This window comes from Lepisma saccharinum, chromosome 8, assembly GCF_977018435.1.
Source record: "Lepisma saccharinum chromosome 8, izLepSacc3.1, whole genome shotgun sequence".
Taxonomy (NCBI): Eukaryota; Metazoa; Arthropoda; class Insecta; order Zygentoma; family Lepismatidae; genus Lepisma; species Lepisma saccharinum.
In genome coordinates this window covers 94350857-94370148 of record NC_139236.1, presented here as the reverse complement: position 1 = coordinate 94370148, position 19292 = coordinate 94350857, and the positions used below count along the sequence as shown (strand labels likewise).

General features: G+C 38.5%; 1 protein-coding gene across 1 annotated transcript in view; it reads left to right on the top strand.

Annotated features, from left to right (window-relative positions):
* Positions 1-19292, top strand: part of Snx17 (sorting nexin 17) — a 49309-nt gene extending 30017 nt beyond the window's left edge. The window contains exons 6-9 of the mRNA XM_083127325.1: positions 13232-13394; positions 14946-15152; positions 15625-15924; positions 18939-19292. Of these exons, the coding sequence (XP_082983451.1) occupies positions 13232-13394; positions 14946-15152; positions 15625-15924; positions 18939-19079 (811 nt within the window). The 3' untranslated portion in view covers positions 19080-19292. The remainder of the gene's footprint in view (positions 1-13231; positions 13395-14945; positions 15153-15624; positions 15925-18938) is intronic.

Genomic DNA, 19292 nt, shown 5'->3' with positions numbered 1-19292 from the left:
CGACTACATGTTCAAAAGTTACGAGTGATCAAACTCAGGACCACCAAACTTTGGCATACGTACTATACATCCCCAAAATCGACAAGGGGTATTGTTTGGGGAGATTTTTCGATTTATTTTTTCTCTATCTCTCACCATTTTCGAGATATTTGCAATTTTTTTGAAAATTTTCGACAGAGGGGATCAACCATGATAACCTATGTTTATTTTGTTAGGAGATCAAAAAGAACACTGAGCCGATGCTAAGGCAAAAAACCTCATGTCTCTATGACTACATGTTCGAAAGTTACGAGTGATCAAAGTTTTGGGAGGGTGGTGTGCAAACACCCCTTACCCTTGAACTCAGGACCACCAAACTTTGGCATACATACTCTACATCCCCCAAATCGACAAGGGGTGTTGTTTGGGGAGATTTTTCGATTTATTTTTTCTCTATCTCTCACAGTTTTCGAGATATTTTCAATTTTTTGAAAATTTTCGACAGAGGGGGTCAACCATGATAACCTATGTTTATTTTGTTAGGAGATCAAAAAGAACACCGAGCCAATGCTAAGGCAAAAAACCTCATGTCTCTACGATGATCCTATCGGAAGTTACGAGTGATCAAAGTTTTGGGAGGGTGGTGTGCAAACACCCCTTGCCCTTGAACTTAGGACCACCAAACTTTGGCATACATACTCTACATCCCCAAAATTAACAAGCAGGTCAACGGGGGGAGATTTTTCGATTTATTTTCACCCTATCTCTTACCGTTTTCGAGATATTTGCAATTTAATGCTGGACTTGGAAAATTTCGACAGAGGGGGCAAATATGGAACCATGATAACCTATGTTTATTTTGTTAGGAGGTCAAAGAGAACACCGAGCCAATGCTAACGCAAAAAACCTCATGTCTCTACGATGATCCTATCGAAAGTTATGAGTGATCAAAAAAAAAAAATTCAAATATCTCGAAGATGGTGAGAGATATCGCGAAAATAAATCGAAAAATCTCCCCAAACACCACCCCTTGTCGATTTTGGTGATATAGAGTACGTGTACCAAGTTTGATGGTCCTAAAAGTTCAAGGGTGGGCCTATTGGCGACTCGGTGCCCGGCTCAGTGCCCGCAGATGCCACTCTGACCGGGGATAATGGGAGGGGAGGGGAAGACAAACAGGTGGTGGAGCAGCACCAATGCAGTTGTTGAAGAAAAGTCGTATCAGAAGTGTGCTTATTCCTGGCCAAGTTGCAGAAAGAAAGAGGCGGGGGGGAGGATCACTACTTTAAGCTCTCCCATGCTGTCACCTCCATGCTACTGACATCCGACGCAGTTGGAGGCATTAAAAATAATGAGAGAAACTGGCTGAATCGTGCACACCAGTGGCGGATTAATGAGCTCGGGGGGAGAAGATGGGTGACTTTTTCTTTTTACTTGTAGTACGCTATGTTCATAGAATGTACGTATCCAGGAGCAACTGCTTAAGACGGCGGTGGAGTTTGTCGAAGGTCGCCGTAAAAAGCGCTTAAATTTAACATTTTTTTTTTGTTTTGTTTTGTTTTTGTTGAATACAACGTTTTAGGACAAAAATTTGCCAGAAAACACTAAGTAGATGTGAACTTACTTTATGAAACTTTGCGTACATGACACATTTATGCAATTTCAATTTGATAAATGTGCACAAATTGCATTATTTTTTTTTCCAATTTCCCATACGAAAATACGTAAATAAGTACAGAATAGTTTTGCGATTTGCGGGTAGCACAAACGAAAATGGCCATTATGATGCATACTAATGTACAATTCTTTTATGACCAATCTAGAAAGGGCTTTTCTTTCAAAAGACACTTGCACAGCCAAAAATGATTGTTTAAAAAACTCATGTATTATCAACGGAGAAAGATGTTCTGAAATCGCAGGAGGTTCGCCACTTGTCCACTAGATGCCTCTGTTGCAAAATTGCCCCAGGCTGATTGGGAGGGCTAGTTCGCGTGGGTGTTTGAATCCTCTGCACAGTTGGGTTCCGTCCCCTCGTCAGCAAAGGTCTCTTAGCTGTCACTGCTTGAATTATTGCCTCTTTCCCAGGCAAGAAACCAAGAAAGCAGGAAGACCATGTTTAGGTGTAGAGAAGCAGAGCATATTTACCGTGAATTGGAATCAGTGACACTTTATATCGAATCCTACAGCCATCTAGTTCAAAATAATGAAAAAATAACTAAAAATATAATAACTAGAATTAAATAATGAAAATATACGTATTTAATAGATGGTTACTTATTTCCGCAGAACTTATTGGAAGGCAAGGCAAGAATTATATTGGGATCATACCACTTTGAATGATAGTACCAAAGATGATTTATTACTACGTATAATTATATGCATAAAATATTACCAGGAATTTTACTTTTCGTCAATTGAATCTAACATTCTTTTGTGATATTCAATAAATATTCAATTCTTTATCTACTTCACATTAATTTCCTTGCCAGGACAGTTCCTTTATTTATTTTTATTACAAATTTTGCCGACCTAAACTACACATAAGCTAGATAATGAATACATGATGTTATATCACTATCGTTATACTGCCTTTTTACCTATTCATATAATAAAAATATATTAATTAATTTGAATATGTCAATTAATACTACTTTAATTAATTTAATGTAACCGTACTTATTTTAACTTAACATTATTAATATTTTGAGACATTAGGTGGAGGACCTCCCTCCGAAATATATACTAGATACGTGCCTGCCTACCGCGTCCGATTTGAATAAAATGTAGAAAAGGCAGCAAGGGGGGGAAGTAGCGCTTCCTCTTTTTACATTTGACAGTTTTTACCTGATATGTATTACTTTGCGAGTCAACGCTGTAGTCAGGAAACACATGTATATACACACATGCATACATAATTGATTATGATTCGCAAGGAAACTTCGTTAAATTCCCATGCTTGTTCCGCTTGCAAATCACATCCTCTCCAAGTTATAATAATATTGTCGTTGCTTACATATACATGTGTGTGTGTGTGTCTCATAGAACATCATTACTTCCAAGCATAAACTTGATGTGGCTCTTACAGAAACATCTGTTTTTGGAGTGGAACGATCACGAAAAGGTTTACACTGCCCTCCCCGAAGGTGCAGTGGTAGTGTCGTTGCCTTGTAATCAACGGGTTCCGGGTTCGATACCCGGTGGAGGCACATAATGCATCGGATTCAACTTAAACTGTAGGTCCAGTCCCGATTAGCCTTACTGTGCATAAAGTGGACTTAAAACACTAAATCAACCAACCAACAAAAAGGTTTACTGTTTCTTTGCAAATCTTCAATTAATGTAAAATTTAGTATAAAAACATAATTTTGGCTGACTTGCTAACTTGAAATTTAAAGACAAATTATTACTTCCTAACTTGAAATTTAAAGACAAATTATTACTTCAAATTCTTCAATAACAATAACAAAAGTGATATAAATTATTGGATAAAATTATTGCCTTTGCTGAGAATCAAATTAGATATTTACAGGTTAGGAAAGGGGAGGGAGAATTTCCTGGCTTCTTCCCCTTCAGTGTGAAGGGTACCTCCTACGTTCTACATTCCATTCAAAATTTCTTCTTAGTTTCAGATATATTTTGCATCCCCTATAGCATAATGGTAAAACTGACCCTTGTAATTTAAAATGTCCCGAGTTTGGTATCCGGTGGATGCCTAATAGTTAGTTCAACCCCACTATAAATGTGGATCCAGTCACGATTAGCATAGGGTTGGCGGCGGCTGGTGCAGTGAGAGAGCCCCCTCTGCTCAATCAAAATTAAGAAACAAAAACTTTTCACTCTGTAAAAACATCGTGGTACGTACATTAAAATTTTGATTTCAATTACCTATTCGACGTCGATCTTGTTCACCAGATTACCAATTGTGATAACTTTTCTCTTCTTTATAAACTACACAAGGAAACAAGTTGATTGGACAAGGTTTCTTCTCTAGAACTGATTTTTAAAAGACCATGTCTTAGAGATGCTCTGAAGGGAATTCTATTCTTAAAACTCCAATCAGAATAAGGGATCAGCACTTACGTATATTTTGTCCTGCAGGCATGTGAGGGGGGGGCGTGAGGCTAAAGACTGTTCCGAAATCCTACAAATATGTCCATCTACGAGACGCGTGCAGGTTCGAATCTCCTGAGGGAAGAGTAACAACTTTTCTCCTGAGATTTCGGTCGTGAGGAGATTGGGAAACTATGAATGAGTCACGGAAACCTACAACAAAGATTAGGGGTTCGTCATGCTGACCGCACGTTACTGGTTGGTCTGGAAGTGAGGCTGGCAGTCGGTAGGTGGGCCCTGGCCCTCAGGGGCTGTAGCACGACGGGTTTACTTACGTATATTGGCGTAGAAATGTGTGGGTCCACAGAGGCTCGGCCTCTCCTCGAAATTCTGTCACTTTATTTTAACCAATTCACTGGAAAAAATTTTTAAGAGTACTTTGTAGCACATATAGTGCTGATCTTGAAGATCATACTATAATTAGTTGGACTGAAATTTCACTTAAGAAGCAATCAATTAACATTGGGAAAAATCACAATAGGAGAGAGCAACTAATGTGATGCAGGAACTTGTTAAATGCAACTGTTCATATGTTTCCACAGGGGATTCACATCACCACTGAGAGTTTGTCCCCACCCTTGGCCGATTAGCCGGCCCCTGTGGCGGAGTGGTTATTTCATTTCGCTACAATGCCAGTGGTCTCGGGTTAGAATCCAGTCTGGGCATATGTGTTCTTTGTGAGCGTACCTTCATCAATTTCATCATATCATCATTAGCCAAGAGTGGCAGAAAGGCGAAGTAAAATAAACAAAATCAATCAACCTTGACCGATTAAAGCTGCTGTGAACTCCAACGATGAGAACTGTGCAAAGGGACTTAATTCAGATCATAACAAAGAAAACTACTTCATCAAAGTGTAAGTTCAATATTAAAGTATTGTTTCCTGACATCTTTGTTACTACTGTACATTTTGTTACATTGTTTTGTCAGTCTTTCTCCTTTTCAGTTTTTCCATATGTTATTACGCATGTCCAAGTTTCCTCTTTTTAAATTCCAGGTAGTTTCGCTCCTGTCCATCTCCAATTATTAGTATAGGGACTCTATTCGTTAATAGTTGAAATAATAATTGTTACTAATTTTTGCCTTATTATTATTATTATTATTATTATTATATCGATTTTGTATAATAAAAAACACCCCCTTCAAAAAAATTACTTTCTTTCAACTGATATTCTCTACCTCCTTCTTTACTCTCAATTGATAATCCCAACCTCAACAAGAAAATTCAACATAATTATAGTAGCCACTGTAATCAACCAAATTTATTCAATCAAAACTTCAGTGATGAGGGTTCTGTCTCGGGAGCCTGCCACTCTTCTCGCTCCATGGAAGAGTCAGCCAGTGGAGAAATGTTAGCCTCCGAAACCAGAATCAAAAGAAGCAGGTGGGTTCCCTTTTCCTGGAAACCTCATTACGGGAGTCACGGAGGAGGGGAGGGGGTGGTGAAGGGAGGAAGGTTCTCTGATCTCTGCTTTAGGACAGTCGAAAATAATTCCTAGTCCCCTGATATGTCGCTAGGTGTCTGTATCGCATCGGGCCAGGAAACTACTTTCATGCCAACCTCCAGGCCACTCTTAATTGTAAACCGCAGAGGAAAGGAGAAGGCACGATAGTTTTTTGCCTTTATGTTAATTGGTTGTCTTTTCCACACGAGCAAGAATATCAGGGCAGAAAAGGCAAAGCCCCTCCCAGGAAATGAGGAAAAGTGAAGGTAAAGTTCCCCGTCCACTTTGCACCATGCTGGGACGCATATATAGGGGTGTGTGTGGGAGATGATGTGAGCAGCACCATGCTCTGACTGCCTTTACTCCTCCTGCCCATTCTTCGATCTTGGCCAATTTGGAGGTGATGTGATCAGTACCATGCCTGGACAGTTAAATCCCCAGGGTTGCCCCAAGGTATCCATTTATTTGAGGCTAGGTGTGAGCTCCAGAGCTGCTTTATGAGGCAACTTAGATCACCCACCAACCTGTGTTTCCAGTGTGGCAGTCAGATGCCCTTCTAACTAGGTGACCATGGCTCCCCAGCGCTAAATTTGACTGCTTCCAGTCCCAGCAATTAATTTGGCAAGAATGTTTTTCTGTCAGTGAGTAAAATATCGCTTATCTGCCCATACAAAAAAAAGAATCACCTTAGCTTATGCATTTTCAGCTTCATTATGATGACCAAATAACATAGCATTTATGACAAAACTTCAGACTAATAATTTACATTGAAAATATAGACTAGATCCAATCGTATTTCCTTGGAGGGTGAACTTCTGTTTTGTCCAAATTCTAAGGAAGGCACCATTTAGCGAGAATCGGTTTGGCAACATTGTCCTTGTTGTCTGATCCTGAGGCAGAAGAATTGGCCCATTCTATCTTTACCAGGAATGCAAGAAGTGCAGTTTTCCCTTCCTGTCCCCTTATCTCCTGTCTTCCACAGACCATGCCTCTTCATTCCCTCCTCTCAAGGTTGTATGGTGAATAAAACAGCTGCAAAAGCAAGAAAAAGGAGGGAGAAGTCGCAGTAAACAAAACAGGTTTCTGCCAAATTTTAAGACATCGTCATGGCTCAGAAAACTTATAATGCGGGAAACGGGAGTTAGAGGGAACGTAAGATCGAAGTGAACATCCTATTATTTAACACAACCTTTTGCCTGGGCCTGACTGGATGAACGTATTATGCGGGAACATAAAATTGGGATTTCACTGTATTAATATATAACTATGGTATAATCATAGTTCAATTATGTATAGACTTGCTGTCAAATATAAAATTATATTTCAATTAGTCGTCAACTCCCGGGTGCAACAGACCTTTTCAGGCCTGGCTGTTGAAAAACATTGGCACTAAAACTCAAGCAGAAGCAAATAAGACTGGCTGCAGATGGCAAAAAAAAATCTATTTAAGATATCTGGACTGGACCTAAAGTTTGAAATAAGATCAGAAGCACTCTGCCTCCAATGAAGATTGAACCTCAGACACCTTCTTGTTACAAGGCAACAGCATTACTTTATTCCACTCCAGAGGCCCATTCATGATTATAAAAGGAACTTCCTATCAAAACGCCGTTCTTTTTCCACTAACAGTACTTGCAATTTGTTCTCTGTGATTTACAGGCTAAATGAAATCTTAATCTCTGATGAAGTAGCTGACAATCGTGTTAAGTATGGAGAACATTCAGACCAAAGCAACACATGACAGTGGGGGGTGTCACATTGAAGTGACAAGTGACGTGGGCCCCTTCAGTCTATAAGCAAGCATTTACCACACATGTGCATACAAGACCGAGACGAGATGATCTTGTTTTGCTGTGGTTGGTTGCATTTACAGTAACCTTGACCCTCTGTACCCCCTAGAAAAAGTGAAATATTTTGCATGGTATGTGAATGTTTTGTTGTTTATGAACGTTTTCAGTTGATTTTAGCTCACGGAAATGTGTTATTGTGAAATAAAGTACATGTTACTTTACCGTGAAGAAGAACAGCCTGAAGGCTTCGTGCAAGTGAATCTAGCACCCAAAACGACATTCCACAACAGCAACTATAATTTTACGTAGTTAGGTTTGGTGCCAATAGTTATTATCAACGTGTTCTTTCGCTTAATAATAAAAAGCGGCGAAAGCACTCCGAAATGGCAGGTTTTTACATATGCTTGTCATACTTTGTGATCGAATATCTCCTTTATTTGTGTTTTCCACATGCTGGAACTAATTTTATATTACCCAAAACATCAAAATCTGTCTATTAATATAAATTTCGACGTAATTCTCGAGAGAGTACGGTGGGTAAATGGCCCCTCATTTACTTCTAAGGGTTGGTCTACAAGAGCCACGTGTCGCTTCCATCTCAGAGCTCCGTTAAACAGGATATATATACACACACATTCACGTAATACGTATACATCTGCAAATGTGTTGTGAACAGTAAAGATTTTTAATTGTTCTGAAATATCGAATATTTTGATATCAACATTTGTTTCATATTTTATAACATCAACATTTAAATTGAGACAAAACATGTAAAAGGTTGTTTTAAGTCCATTTCATGGTCACATGTGCTCATCAGGACTACACGTTTAGTTTTAACCATAGCTTACCCGTGCCACACAAGAAACTTACATACCGGGGTGGCTCACAGGCCCACACTTTTTTTATCACTAAAATTCATGAAACCATTTTATTATTGAATCACTGCTTCCTTTGCTGATTATTAGTGCTCGGATAGTTATGTACTAAAAAGAACTCAAAATATGCACTAAAAAGTGTAAAATATGCACTTTAAAAACCTGTTTAATTTATAAATGCTATTATTCTGAATGCTCATACGCTACACAGATTTTTTCAATTACTATGGTTCTGCTTAAATGAAACCCTATACATTACAGATCAAGATCATGATTGCATTTGATGATAACATGTCTGAAATTTTCGAATTTGAAACTCCTTCTGTTTTCAACTAGAATAGTCTTATATTCAGAAACACACGTTCCACTTCGCAAGATACATACAAGTGGACTGTATTTTAGGGCAACAAAGTCAGACACAAGTTCCAGATCATCCACACATTGTCCATTTGTAATCAGAAGTTTGCAAACTTTCACCATTGTTGCATACCCACTGTTCTTTTTTCAATACTGCATCCAAAAAATAAATACAGTATATGCTCGGTGTTGGTTCTAGGTACAAAAATATGCACATCAACAACTAATTTTCATACAAATATGCACCTGCATATGAAATATGCATTTTTAGCTAAAAATCCTTAAATATGCATTTCCATATGCAAAATGCATAATTATCCAAGCCCTACTGATTATATACAAGCAGCTATTTATTAATTATAATAATTACAAAAATTACTATCATTAATAAAAAATAGTCACCAAATTTTTATTGCATGAGTGTCTCGCATATATTTTATCATTCACTAAAACTCATAAAATCCATAATATTTTTTATTAATGCTTTTTTGTTTGTAGAAGTGCAATTGTTTATTGAATATAATAATTACAATAATCGTTATGAACCAATTGTACACTGTCACTGGCATGAGTGTCCTCGAATGAGACACATTGAAAGATTGCACCTGATATGCCCACAAAGAGCATTTTGCCTCCTAATTACATTTATATTTATGTTTTGATGAACAAACGTAATACAGAAATATTGGGAACATTCTAGGTAACAATGTGATTTATTTTGAAGAAGTTGAAAAATCTAAAAAAATAGAGGTGGTGGGCCTGCAACCTCTCTCCCTCCCCCCCCCCCTGTAAGCTACGGTTAAAATTGTATTTGAACCACTATGCAATCAATATGTGTCTCTTGGCTGCTACATCATGTACATTTTTTTAACTATTTGTTAAATATGTCCCTACAAACCTGTAAACGCATAACAGTAACTTCAAGTTAGCTGTAATCGGTAAAAAGCCAAAAAAGCAGCTTTTTGTCAGAAAAAAAACACCTATTCAAAAAAGCCATGTTTTTGCAACTCTACTCCCAAATATGTAAATTTGCCAACATAGCACTTCAGAGCCAACTTGGAGAGGTCCTCCTCCTTATGACAATCATCCTTCGCTGTTTCCTGCCTCTGGCTGGGTCGACATGGAAGTCGAGCCTCACCATTTTTTCCTGGTCTTCCACCACTCCTCTCATTCCACGGTGTTCCAATTTTGTTCTCTTCTCCTAACACTCTCTGCTATCTGCTCTTTCCACCGACATCTTGGTCTCTCCCTTGACCTTATTCCCACTCCTTGTGCATTATAAGCTCTTACTGGTAGTCTTTCTGCATCCATCCTCTTCACTGTGCCTCATCTATTCTGCCCTGGAGCTTGTTACCAGCCTGGTCCCCCACACTTTAGCTCCGCACTCGAGGTTCGGTGCACTTCGTACTCGGCTTAGATTTGTCTAGGGGTATCTTTCTTTGTACGACAATCCACGTGGGTTGCTACAAGTCAACATAATTATATAATTAACTACAAGAGACAACGGATAACCTTTGCGAAACCTTATTGCTATACAGGATAAATTACCTTGTCCAGCATCTGTGAAATTAAAAACTGAAATTTTGGATATTTTCTATAGTTTAATTAATGTAAAATTTGAAGTATATACAAGTCGTATCCAAAACGTTCATTTCTCTAATTATTTATCGGTCCAAAACTCTAATTTTTGATGTTGGAATCTCTATTGTTTGTACCTGGATTCTTTACATTTCATGAATTACATCTGAAGTACGCTTGTCACAAGGTAGACTCGCGTTACTCCAAGGCGCGAGGTCGCCCGACGTGTACATTTCTCAACCTCCATGGTGACAAGGCACTAGGCTGCCCGGCGCACCGTAATTACTTCAAAATAACATCCAGTACAAACTACCTTTTACCTGTAAACTGGATACCAAGGCACTAGCTTGCCCGGCAATCCAATCTCTTACAGCATCCGTTTTGGGAGACCTGTCCTCCGGTCCTAGCTGACCGAAGCAAAAACAGCCTCTCCCTTCCAAGTCTCAGTTCCAACAGCCGACCTCCCCCACTCTCATGTGGGAGTTTATATACGTTAGGTTGGAGTCTGTTGCCAACGGCCCTTCTTTTCAAAATTTTTAATCTTTAAGAGCTAAACTGCCCGCCTTTCTTTTGAACGTTCGAAACACGAAGCAAGAACAGAGAGCTACATGGTATTGTACATGGAATATATACTAACCTAAAAATGCATAATAAATTCATTTACACTAATCAGACATATATATGTTTATACACTTGATTACCCAATTAATTAACATATTAATAAATATTACAATAAGAAAAAAAAACACGGGGGCAGGGTAACAAGCTTCACCACCCCCACTGTCTCTTAGATCTCTGCATTCCTTATTCTATCCCTTCTAGTCTTCCCCAATGTACTCCTTAAAAATTTCAACTCCACTTCCTGCATCTTTCTTTTGTCTCTCTGTCATTGTCCAAGTCTCTCCTCCATACATAATTACCTTCTTGCATTTCATAGGTACATCCGTGTTCCATATTAATCTTCAAACACTTGATAGAGTCCACTTTCACTTCCCATTTGTCCTCTTCTGTTTACCTCCTCATCTATTCTTCCACTTCTCTCAAATATGTTTCCTAAATATGTGAAACTCTTCACTACCCTTAACTCTTCTGTGTCCATCTTTATTCTTGGTACATTTCTGGCTGTTTCTTCTTGTTATTACCTCACTCGACCTACTAAATGAAAAATGCTGCCATGAAAACTAAGTAACTAACTCTCTAGCCATCTGAAACCCAAAGGTTTATGGCTGCAGCAAGACAAGCCTTCCATCTGTCCCTATCCTGGTCAAGATCAATCCAATCCTTTCCATCCCTACTGATTTCCTTCAGGCCCATCTCAATGTTATCCCTCCATCTTCGTCTCGGCCTTCCTACAGGTGTCTTATCATCACATTTCCCAACAAGAATCCTGTAAACTCTTCTTTCCTCTTCCATTTGTGCCACATGGCCTGCTGCCATGAAAGATTTATATTGCATCGCATATTCCATAAAGGTTATAAGTGTCAAACAGAAATTTTAAGTACAGTTCCAAATATTTGGCTATTTTTTACTCCAATTGAAAAGAAAGGAATACATGTAAGGTGTGAAACACTGGACCAGTTTTACTTCACCTGTGGAAAGTCCCCGCCAAATTAGAATGCAAAGAGATAAATTTCTTATGAGTTTATGTGCAATTTGACTTGAAATACTTGCACAGTGCTGTCATTTCTGATTGTGTGAAAATCAGACGAAGCCAGGCTGATTTTAGCTTAGTGGTAGAGCGATGGCATGTTATGCCAGAGACCCAGGTTCGGATCCATGTCGAGCTTGCATTTTTAGCTGAAAATTCTACGTAGTACATCTGTGTGTGCCTAATTTAATTAATTTTATTTTTATTAAAGGTCAAAGCTCGGCCTGTGTATGAACACATATAATTCATACATACACAAAAAAAGAAAAAAACATAGACAAGAAAAATTGACAAAACATATTTACACAAAAAGATACACATATGAATTGAAACAATTGTGATTGTGTCATTATAATAAAAAAATGTGTCAATACTGCATCAAAAATGTAAAATGAGGATTGTGGTTAAGGGTTGGTTAGGGTACATTTAAAATATTAAGTTTTTGCTATTAGAAGTACGTAAAAACCAAGCCGTTCCCTAATAAAACTTGTACAGTAGACCTATTCACAGGTAAAAAAGTTAAAAAAGTTAAAAATCTAAAAAACCTGCATAAATCACAATGCAACCTGCAGGTTTGGCCTTTCCTACCCAACTGTGCTTATCCATCCACATGAAGGTCAATTCACAACGAATATTTCCCCTCCCCTTAATTTTCTCGTTTCCCCTTATTACATCACAAATCCAACGTGAATTCACATTCCTCTCTTGCAGCTTGCATAACTTCCGGAGTGACGTGGAAACCGAAAGCCTGGAAGATTGAACCCAATATCGGTATATGTTTTTCTGTTTGTTTTTGAAGTTAGTGAGGGATGTTTCAGAAGGAAAAATGTTCATTCCATGCACTTGCAGCCAAATATATGATAAATCTTTCAACAAGTAATAGTGGGTGCTTAAGAAGCTGATTTTAGCTTAGTGGTAGAGCGATTTTATTTTCTCCTAATTTTATAATCCTCCACTTTCCTTTTTATTTTCTCCTAATTTTATAATCCTCCACTTTGGTGGCCCCTGTGGCAGACTGGTTAGCACATTGCGCTATGATGCCAGGGGTCCCAGGTTCAAATCCCAGCCTGGACATGGATGTTTGTGAGTTTCCATTCATCCATTTCATCATATCATCACAATTTATCCAAAAGTGGCACAAAAATCAAAGTAAAATAAAACAAATCAATCAATCCTTCTGAATTTTAATTTCAGGAATAGGTTTTGAGGTATTTCTGTTTGCAAGTAAACAACATAAACAAAGTTTTCAATGTCTGGTCATGTTCAGAATTTTGTTTTCATTTACAGTTGGGCGGAAATGTTCAGATTTTGTATCTAGTACATGAAACACAAACATGCATTTTGTACTTTTTGAATTTTGGTTCTATTTTGAACATATAGATTTGGTCTGCAACTTATATTGCAGCAAACACTCGTATGAGTTAATTTTCCCCTTTCATGTGTCGACAGTTACTGGGACCCAGCCTATGACGAAGAGCTTCTGGAGGAGAAAGTTGCACTGAATCTTTTGTACATACAGACCGTGGCCGACGTGGAGCGAGGGTGGGTTCTCACCACCAAGGAGACTAGGGAGCAGCTGGCTTCTCTTCAGGCTCGCGGCTCAAAGAAAGAGGTTTGTTGTTTATACTTTTGTTTTTGAGAAGAGTACACCTAGATGTATTAAACACATTGATGCCTAAAGTAATGCCAACGGAATATCCCTGTATCCTAGAATATTTTTCACTAACAAAATGACTTGCTCTTTATTGTTATTTCCAGTGTTCACAATTCATTGCAAATATCATTACAAATTTTTCTTCAAGAAAACAAGATATCTGATGTTATTTGGGGGGGGGGGTGATATGCCTTTATGGTGCCCCCTCCCAAATTAACAAATGAAGCTATTTTTCTTCTCGTTTACAGCTAAAGATTTCTTCCACTCTTTTTTTGCCATGATCTTTGGTTCCCTCCCTCTTCTGCCCGTAGTTACAACCTTAAAATGTTACACTGCTTCCTATATTTCATTCCAAGTTTCAAATTATGTATCACTAACTAAGGAAATAAAATAAGCCCTTTGGGAATGAGGCCCCCACCCCTACAAAATCCCCAGGTGATAATGGTTGCCCATGCACCCCCTTGAATCATGCTATAGTTAGATTGCCATCTAAAGTTATTTTCATCACTTGCATCTTTTGGCGCCACAAGCGTAGCTCTCCCGAAATCTACCAGATTACCTTGAAACAATGTTTACAAAAGATATTGTGACCCATAGAGTGCTGATCTTGAAAGTCATTCATTATTTAGGCTGAAATCAGTTTGTAAGCAAGCAACAATGCAGAAGCAACTAAATAATTTAATGCCAAAACCTGCTCAGTAAAATAATTAATTTTTTGGATATAATCTTTCTAACACTGTTCTAAGTTTTTCACACATTAAAGCTGGGGCAAAGAACAACTTGAAAAGCTAACAATGAGAATTGTTCACAAATTACATGGAAGGAAGCATTAGAAGCTAAGGTAAGATGCATACTATTGTAAGGAGCAAAATTTCAAATGACCGAAATTGTATTAATAGGGAGTTCAAAAGTTGTATTTTATAAAAACAATACTCACAGTTGATATATATGGTGACAGCTACACTGCAAAGCATTTTTTCAGTTTTTTTATAACATCTTTTGTTATTATTCGAAGTTTGGAGGTGGGTAACCGAAATGGTTGTGGCCCAGCCGATGTAATCAGAAATTCCAATACATGAATGAGGAAGAGCTTAAGGACAGCATCTGATCCATAGGTTTCAATGCGTTATTGCAATGGTTTCAATATTCTAGTGTACACTTGTGAAAGGGCAGGAAAATGTCATACAATGTGAATATATTATTTACATTCGATTTACTTTTACATTTTCTTAGAGAAAATTATACCAACTTGTTTCTGGTGATCAAATTTTGCATCAACCACACTCCAAGAATATTTATTTACTTTTTCATTAGTTTTTGTGCTTTGTAATGTACAGTCACTTGCAATAGAAATCAGACAGCTAGGTCCTGAAATACTCACTTTCCTGCATGGCATTACGTTGCTTAATTCTACGGCGAGGACGAACTTCCATGCAGGGCAGCAAGTATTTCAGGATCTGTGTTTGTTTACTTTGCATGAAAGGCTTTCATTGGGTCCTTTCTTTCCAGTACCTTTACTTGGCACGCTCATTGAAGTACTACGGATTCCTCCAGTTCCAACCTTGCACATGTGATTATCCCCGAGCAAACACTCCAGTCCTCGTGAGTGCTGGCAATCGGGAACTCAACTTCCGTGTCCAGTTAGAAGCAGGTGAAATACGAGAAGGCAGCTTCAAAGTTACGCGCATGAGATGTTGGCGTATTACAACATTACTCGTAAGTTGCTTTCTTTACATTTCTGAAAATTTGACTTGATTCATGTAAGCAAACTGTGTGTCAGAAATCACAAGATAAGCCTTGAACTTCAGCTACCGAGACACATTTTATACGATTATAAGTGGAGGGGTATAGTGAAGTTTCCAACTTGTGTAATTGGTCATTTAATTTTCTCCCAAGCAAACTATTTGAAGGATATAAAGTTGCTGTGTAGTTTGAACATATATCAAGAGGTATTGAAATAGTCTCGTTACTTTATTGACAAATCTAGTCTAAATTTTATAGTTGAACCTTGTCCTAAGACCATCTGATTTCTTAGGTTCGATTCCCAGATTGGATGTTCGTGGAAGAATAATTTTCTGATGATGCCTATGGTGACTCCTTTATTGCCGAGATCAACAATGTGAGTTTGTGCAATGCACAAGTGATGACTGATTTTTATTGTCTTATTGCTAACTTTTTTACCCTGCAGAATGGGGAACAGCCAGGAAGTGAGGTTTCCAAAAGTCCACAGCTGGAATTATCCTTCGAGTACTTGATGGCTGGGGACAGGCTCCAGTGGATCACGGTGTCCAGCGAGCAGGCGATCCTCATGTCGGTCTGCCTGCAAGGGATGGTAGATGAGCTGCTGCTCAAGAAGAGTGGGCTCAAGAAGAAGCGACCTGCCGACAGAATCAGAAAGGGCAGTTGGTCCTACATGAAGAGGGATGGCAGCAGCCAACAGATAACCCTTAGCAAATCTGTATCGAGTGACGGAATTTGTAATTCCATGGTGTGTATTTTTCCTCTTAAAATTTTGGGTTTCGTGGGATACTTATAAATGAAAGAATGTAGTTGTTGCGTTGCAGCTATAAATCATTTTTGTTACAGAATATTTTTAGTTTCACTTGTAGTATTAAAGTAGATCTGATTTAGTCACAAATTTACTTTTCTACTTGTATTTTTGTTACCGGGTGTCAGTTTTCTGCAGTGCTGAATCTACACATCTTGGGCTCCTCTGCAAAATATTACCAAAGGCCCCCCCCCCCCCTGCCTACCTAACTTTACACACGCGCGTGTGCATATATAAGTATATAACTATATATAACACTCCCTATAAACAGTAAAGGAGTTAGGCTGGGTACAATTGGTCATGATAGAAACAGGTTAGGCTTAGGGGAACCACATTGGTGAGTTCCAAGCAGACGCCCATCATATAAAATTAAACTCAATTTTTTTAAATGGGAATGGGGTGATGACACTGATCTATTACACCTGGAAAAATGATCCATTTGTTATAATCATGCAGTTATAACTTTTTCCTGATTAAAGATAGGTTGAAGGAACCTTCACCACTGCATTTCTCGTGAAATTCTAGCCTGACTGCCACGCAGGAAACCCAGGGTGGGTGATATGAGTGGAATTCTTACGGCTTTGCCCCTGCATAAAGTGGCTATAGGGTCCACCAACTTCAAATCAAATGGTACGGGTGGGAGGGGTTAAGGTGGCCACAGCATGGTGCTGATCACATCACCTCCAAGATGGGCAACCTCGAAAATAGTGGGGCCCTACCCCCACATACCCTAACTGTGCCTTCATAGCACGAGCCTCCCTGATGGCACAGTGGTAGCATCGTCACCTTGTAATCAAGGGGTCCCAGGATCGATTCCCAGTGGTTTGGGTCCCACTTTGAACTGTAGGTCTAGTCCCGATTAGCCTTAAAGTGGACTTAAAACACCAAATCAATCCAATCCAATCCTTCATAGCATGGTGCTATATGCACAGGGAACTTTATCTTTACCTGTATATATTATATTCTTTTCTGTATTCCTGAGCAATTACGTTTATTTTTTACATACGCAAATATGAACCCTCTACTATCCCAATGGCTGAGGGCCACGTAAAGGCTTACTTGCCTCCCCCCCCCCCTGCACTGCAGGGTTTTGCGGCTTGTAGATCCGGCACTGGTTTTCTGCCATTTTTGACTAATTGCGATGATGAGTGATGAAGGTGAGACCCTCCCAAATGACACTCATGTCCAGGCAGGAACTTTGGTGGCAAGTTCAAAAGTCGACCACTTAGATGATGCTAATTCATTTCAGCACCGAATTGATTTCTCTTCCAGGTTACTTGGTGACCGTCGTTCGTATCTTTCAACTTGCCTGAGGTGTTCTTTATGAATGCTCCTTCATTGATCATTAATCAAATACAGTAAAGGTTAGGAAAGAAAAAGTAGGGTTAAAGTTTAAAATTCTTGAAACAATAAAAATAGTGAATAAAAACCCTGATAAACAACCAAAACATTTTTTATTGACATTTGTGAAACACATGAAAAACATGTACAGGACACGCCTGACGAAGCCACCAGACGGGTGGCAAAATCGATCGCGAAAGAAATTTACGCTGAAAAATGAAAAGTAAGTTTATCAGAGTTAATTACCAACACTAGTGACAAATTAAGCAAATATAGAAGTTGCCTCCCAACAAGAAAATTTTTGGTTCATAGTATTTTAAGTATTGTACAGTTGTCATAAGTTTATTCATGGTAATTTGAATCTTCTAGAGAATGATAAAATGAATGCCAGGATTGTTGATCAAAAGTATTGTGTGTAAAACTTGAAGTTTACGAAATTTTAATTTGAAACTTGTTGGTGTGACTGGTTCTTCTTGTGGTGTGGTGTATGTGCATCCTGCAATATTTTTTCTTATGGCATGGTTCCTGATATTTACACCTTCAAATTTTGAAATGAGGAAACAAAGAAAAACTCGTTAAAATTAGCATATGTTACACTGTGCGTTTCAGAAAAAATTGACGGGTTACAAAAAGTTTTTGCAAGTAAAGCATTGAGCTTAAATTAATGAAATCAGTCCAGAAGGGACGAGGAATGTATTTTTTTTTGTTGGGGGGGGGGGGGTACCTACAAATGTGTGCACCATGGGTGATACGACACACATCGACACACTAGTCTAGTTCTTGCCACACTCGCCTCTCGATAATGTCTATCGCTGCGATGATATGCTCCCTTAAGGTCTGTGATATTATGTGGCTTCGGTGGGAGAAATACTCTTGTCTTTGATGAAACCCCACAAAAAGAAGTCACACGGTGTAAAGGTCCAGTGATCTTGGGGGCCACAGCAGCTGAGCAAAACACTGTGAGTTGTGTGTCACCTAATGGCATAGTGTTAACTCTCAGTATAACAAAACATACACACACAAACTCTTTGCATTCCTCATTCATTCTGGACTGACTTCATTAATGTAAGCTCAGTACTTTACTTGCAAGACATTTTTGTAGCCCCTCAATTATTTCTGAAACACCTGGTATTTAAAGATGTGTATTTTACATTTCTGAAGAATATTTCAGTAATATCTTAGCATCTGAAGAACATCTTTAAAACTTATTATTTCTTCTACTTTGGGAAACAGAAAATTCCAGCAGTGTGTTACCTCTGCCAAGTGTGATTTCCTGTTGCATATTCTGACTTTTTGTTTAAATAAAACAAAGGCTTTGAATGGTGTCCTAGGCTTCAGTTTCCCTAGCCTACCCTTTGCTTTGGGCCTGCTTATCCCAAAGTTTTTGTTAGTGTAGGAAAGATGAATGGGAACTGTGTTGCTAGTGTCTTTCCAAAGAATGCTACGAGAAAATTGATTTATCAATTTCAAATGTCTTGGAATAACTTTTTGTAAAAGGATTAAAATCAACAAGGGTGTAGTACAAGAAGAAAATTTAAAACTAATTATGTCCATGTTCAATTCTCACGGCTGTGCAAAAAAACTATTTCCCTTTCTATTATCCTCTGTTTCAGCAAAATGGGAAGACAAAATCACCAAGCAAGGATTCTTCGATGAAGAAACTGTCAGACAAACTGCGGAAGACTTCTGGGAAGAGCGTGAATCCCATAACAGAGAATGATGCATTTGAGGGCATTGGGGACGAAGATCTCTGATCCTCGTTTTGTGGTGTGCCGACCGTGTGCTGTCTACTTAGGCCACTGTATTGCCTGTTTATAGAATGACAATCTACTTATCATTCCATGCCACATGCATGTGTGGTGTAAATGAGCTTCTGTGTGGTCATTTTAATCCACAATGTACAAAGAGCTTCCATTACTAATTCTGTATCATGAAATATGTAATATTGAGCCAGTTGTGTAATTTGA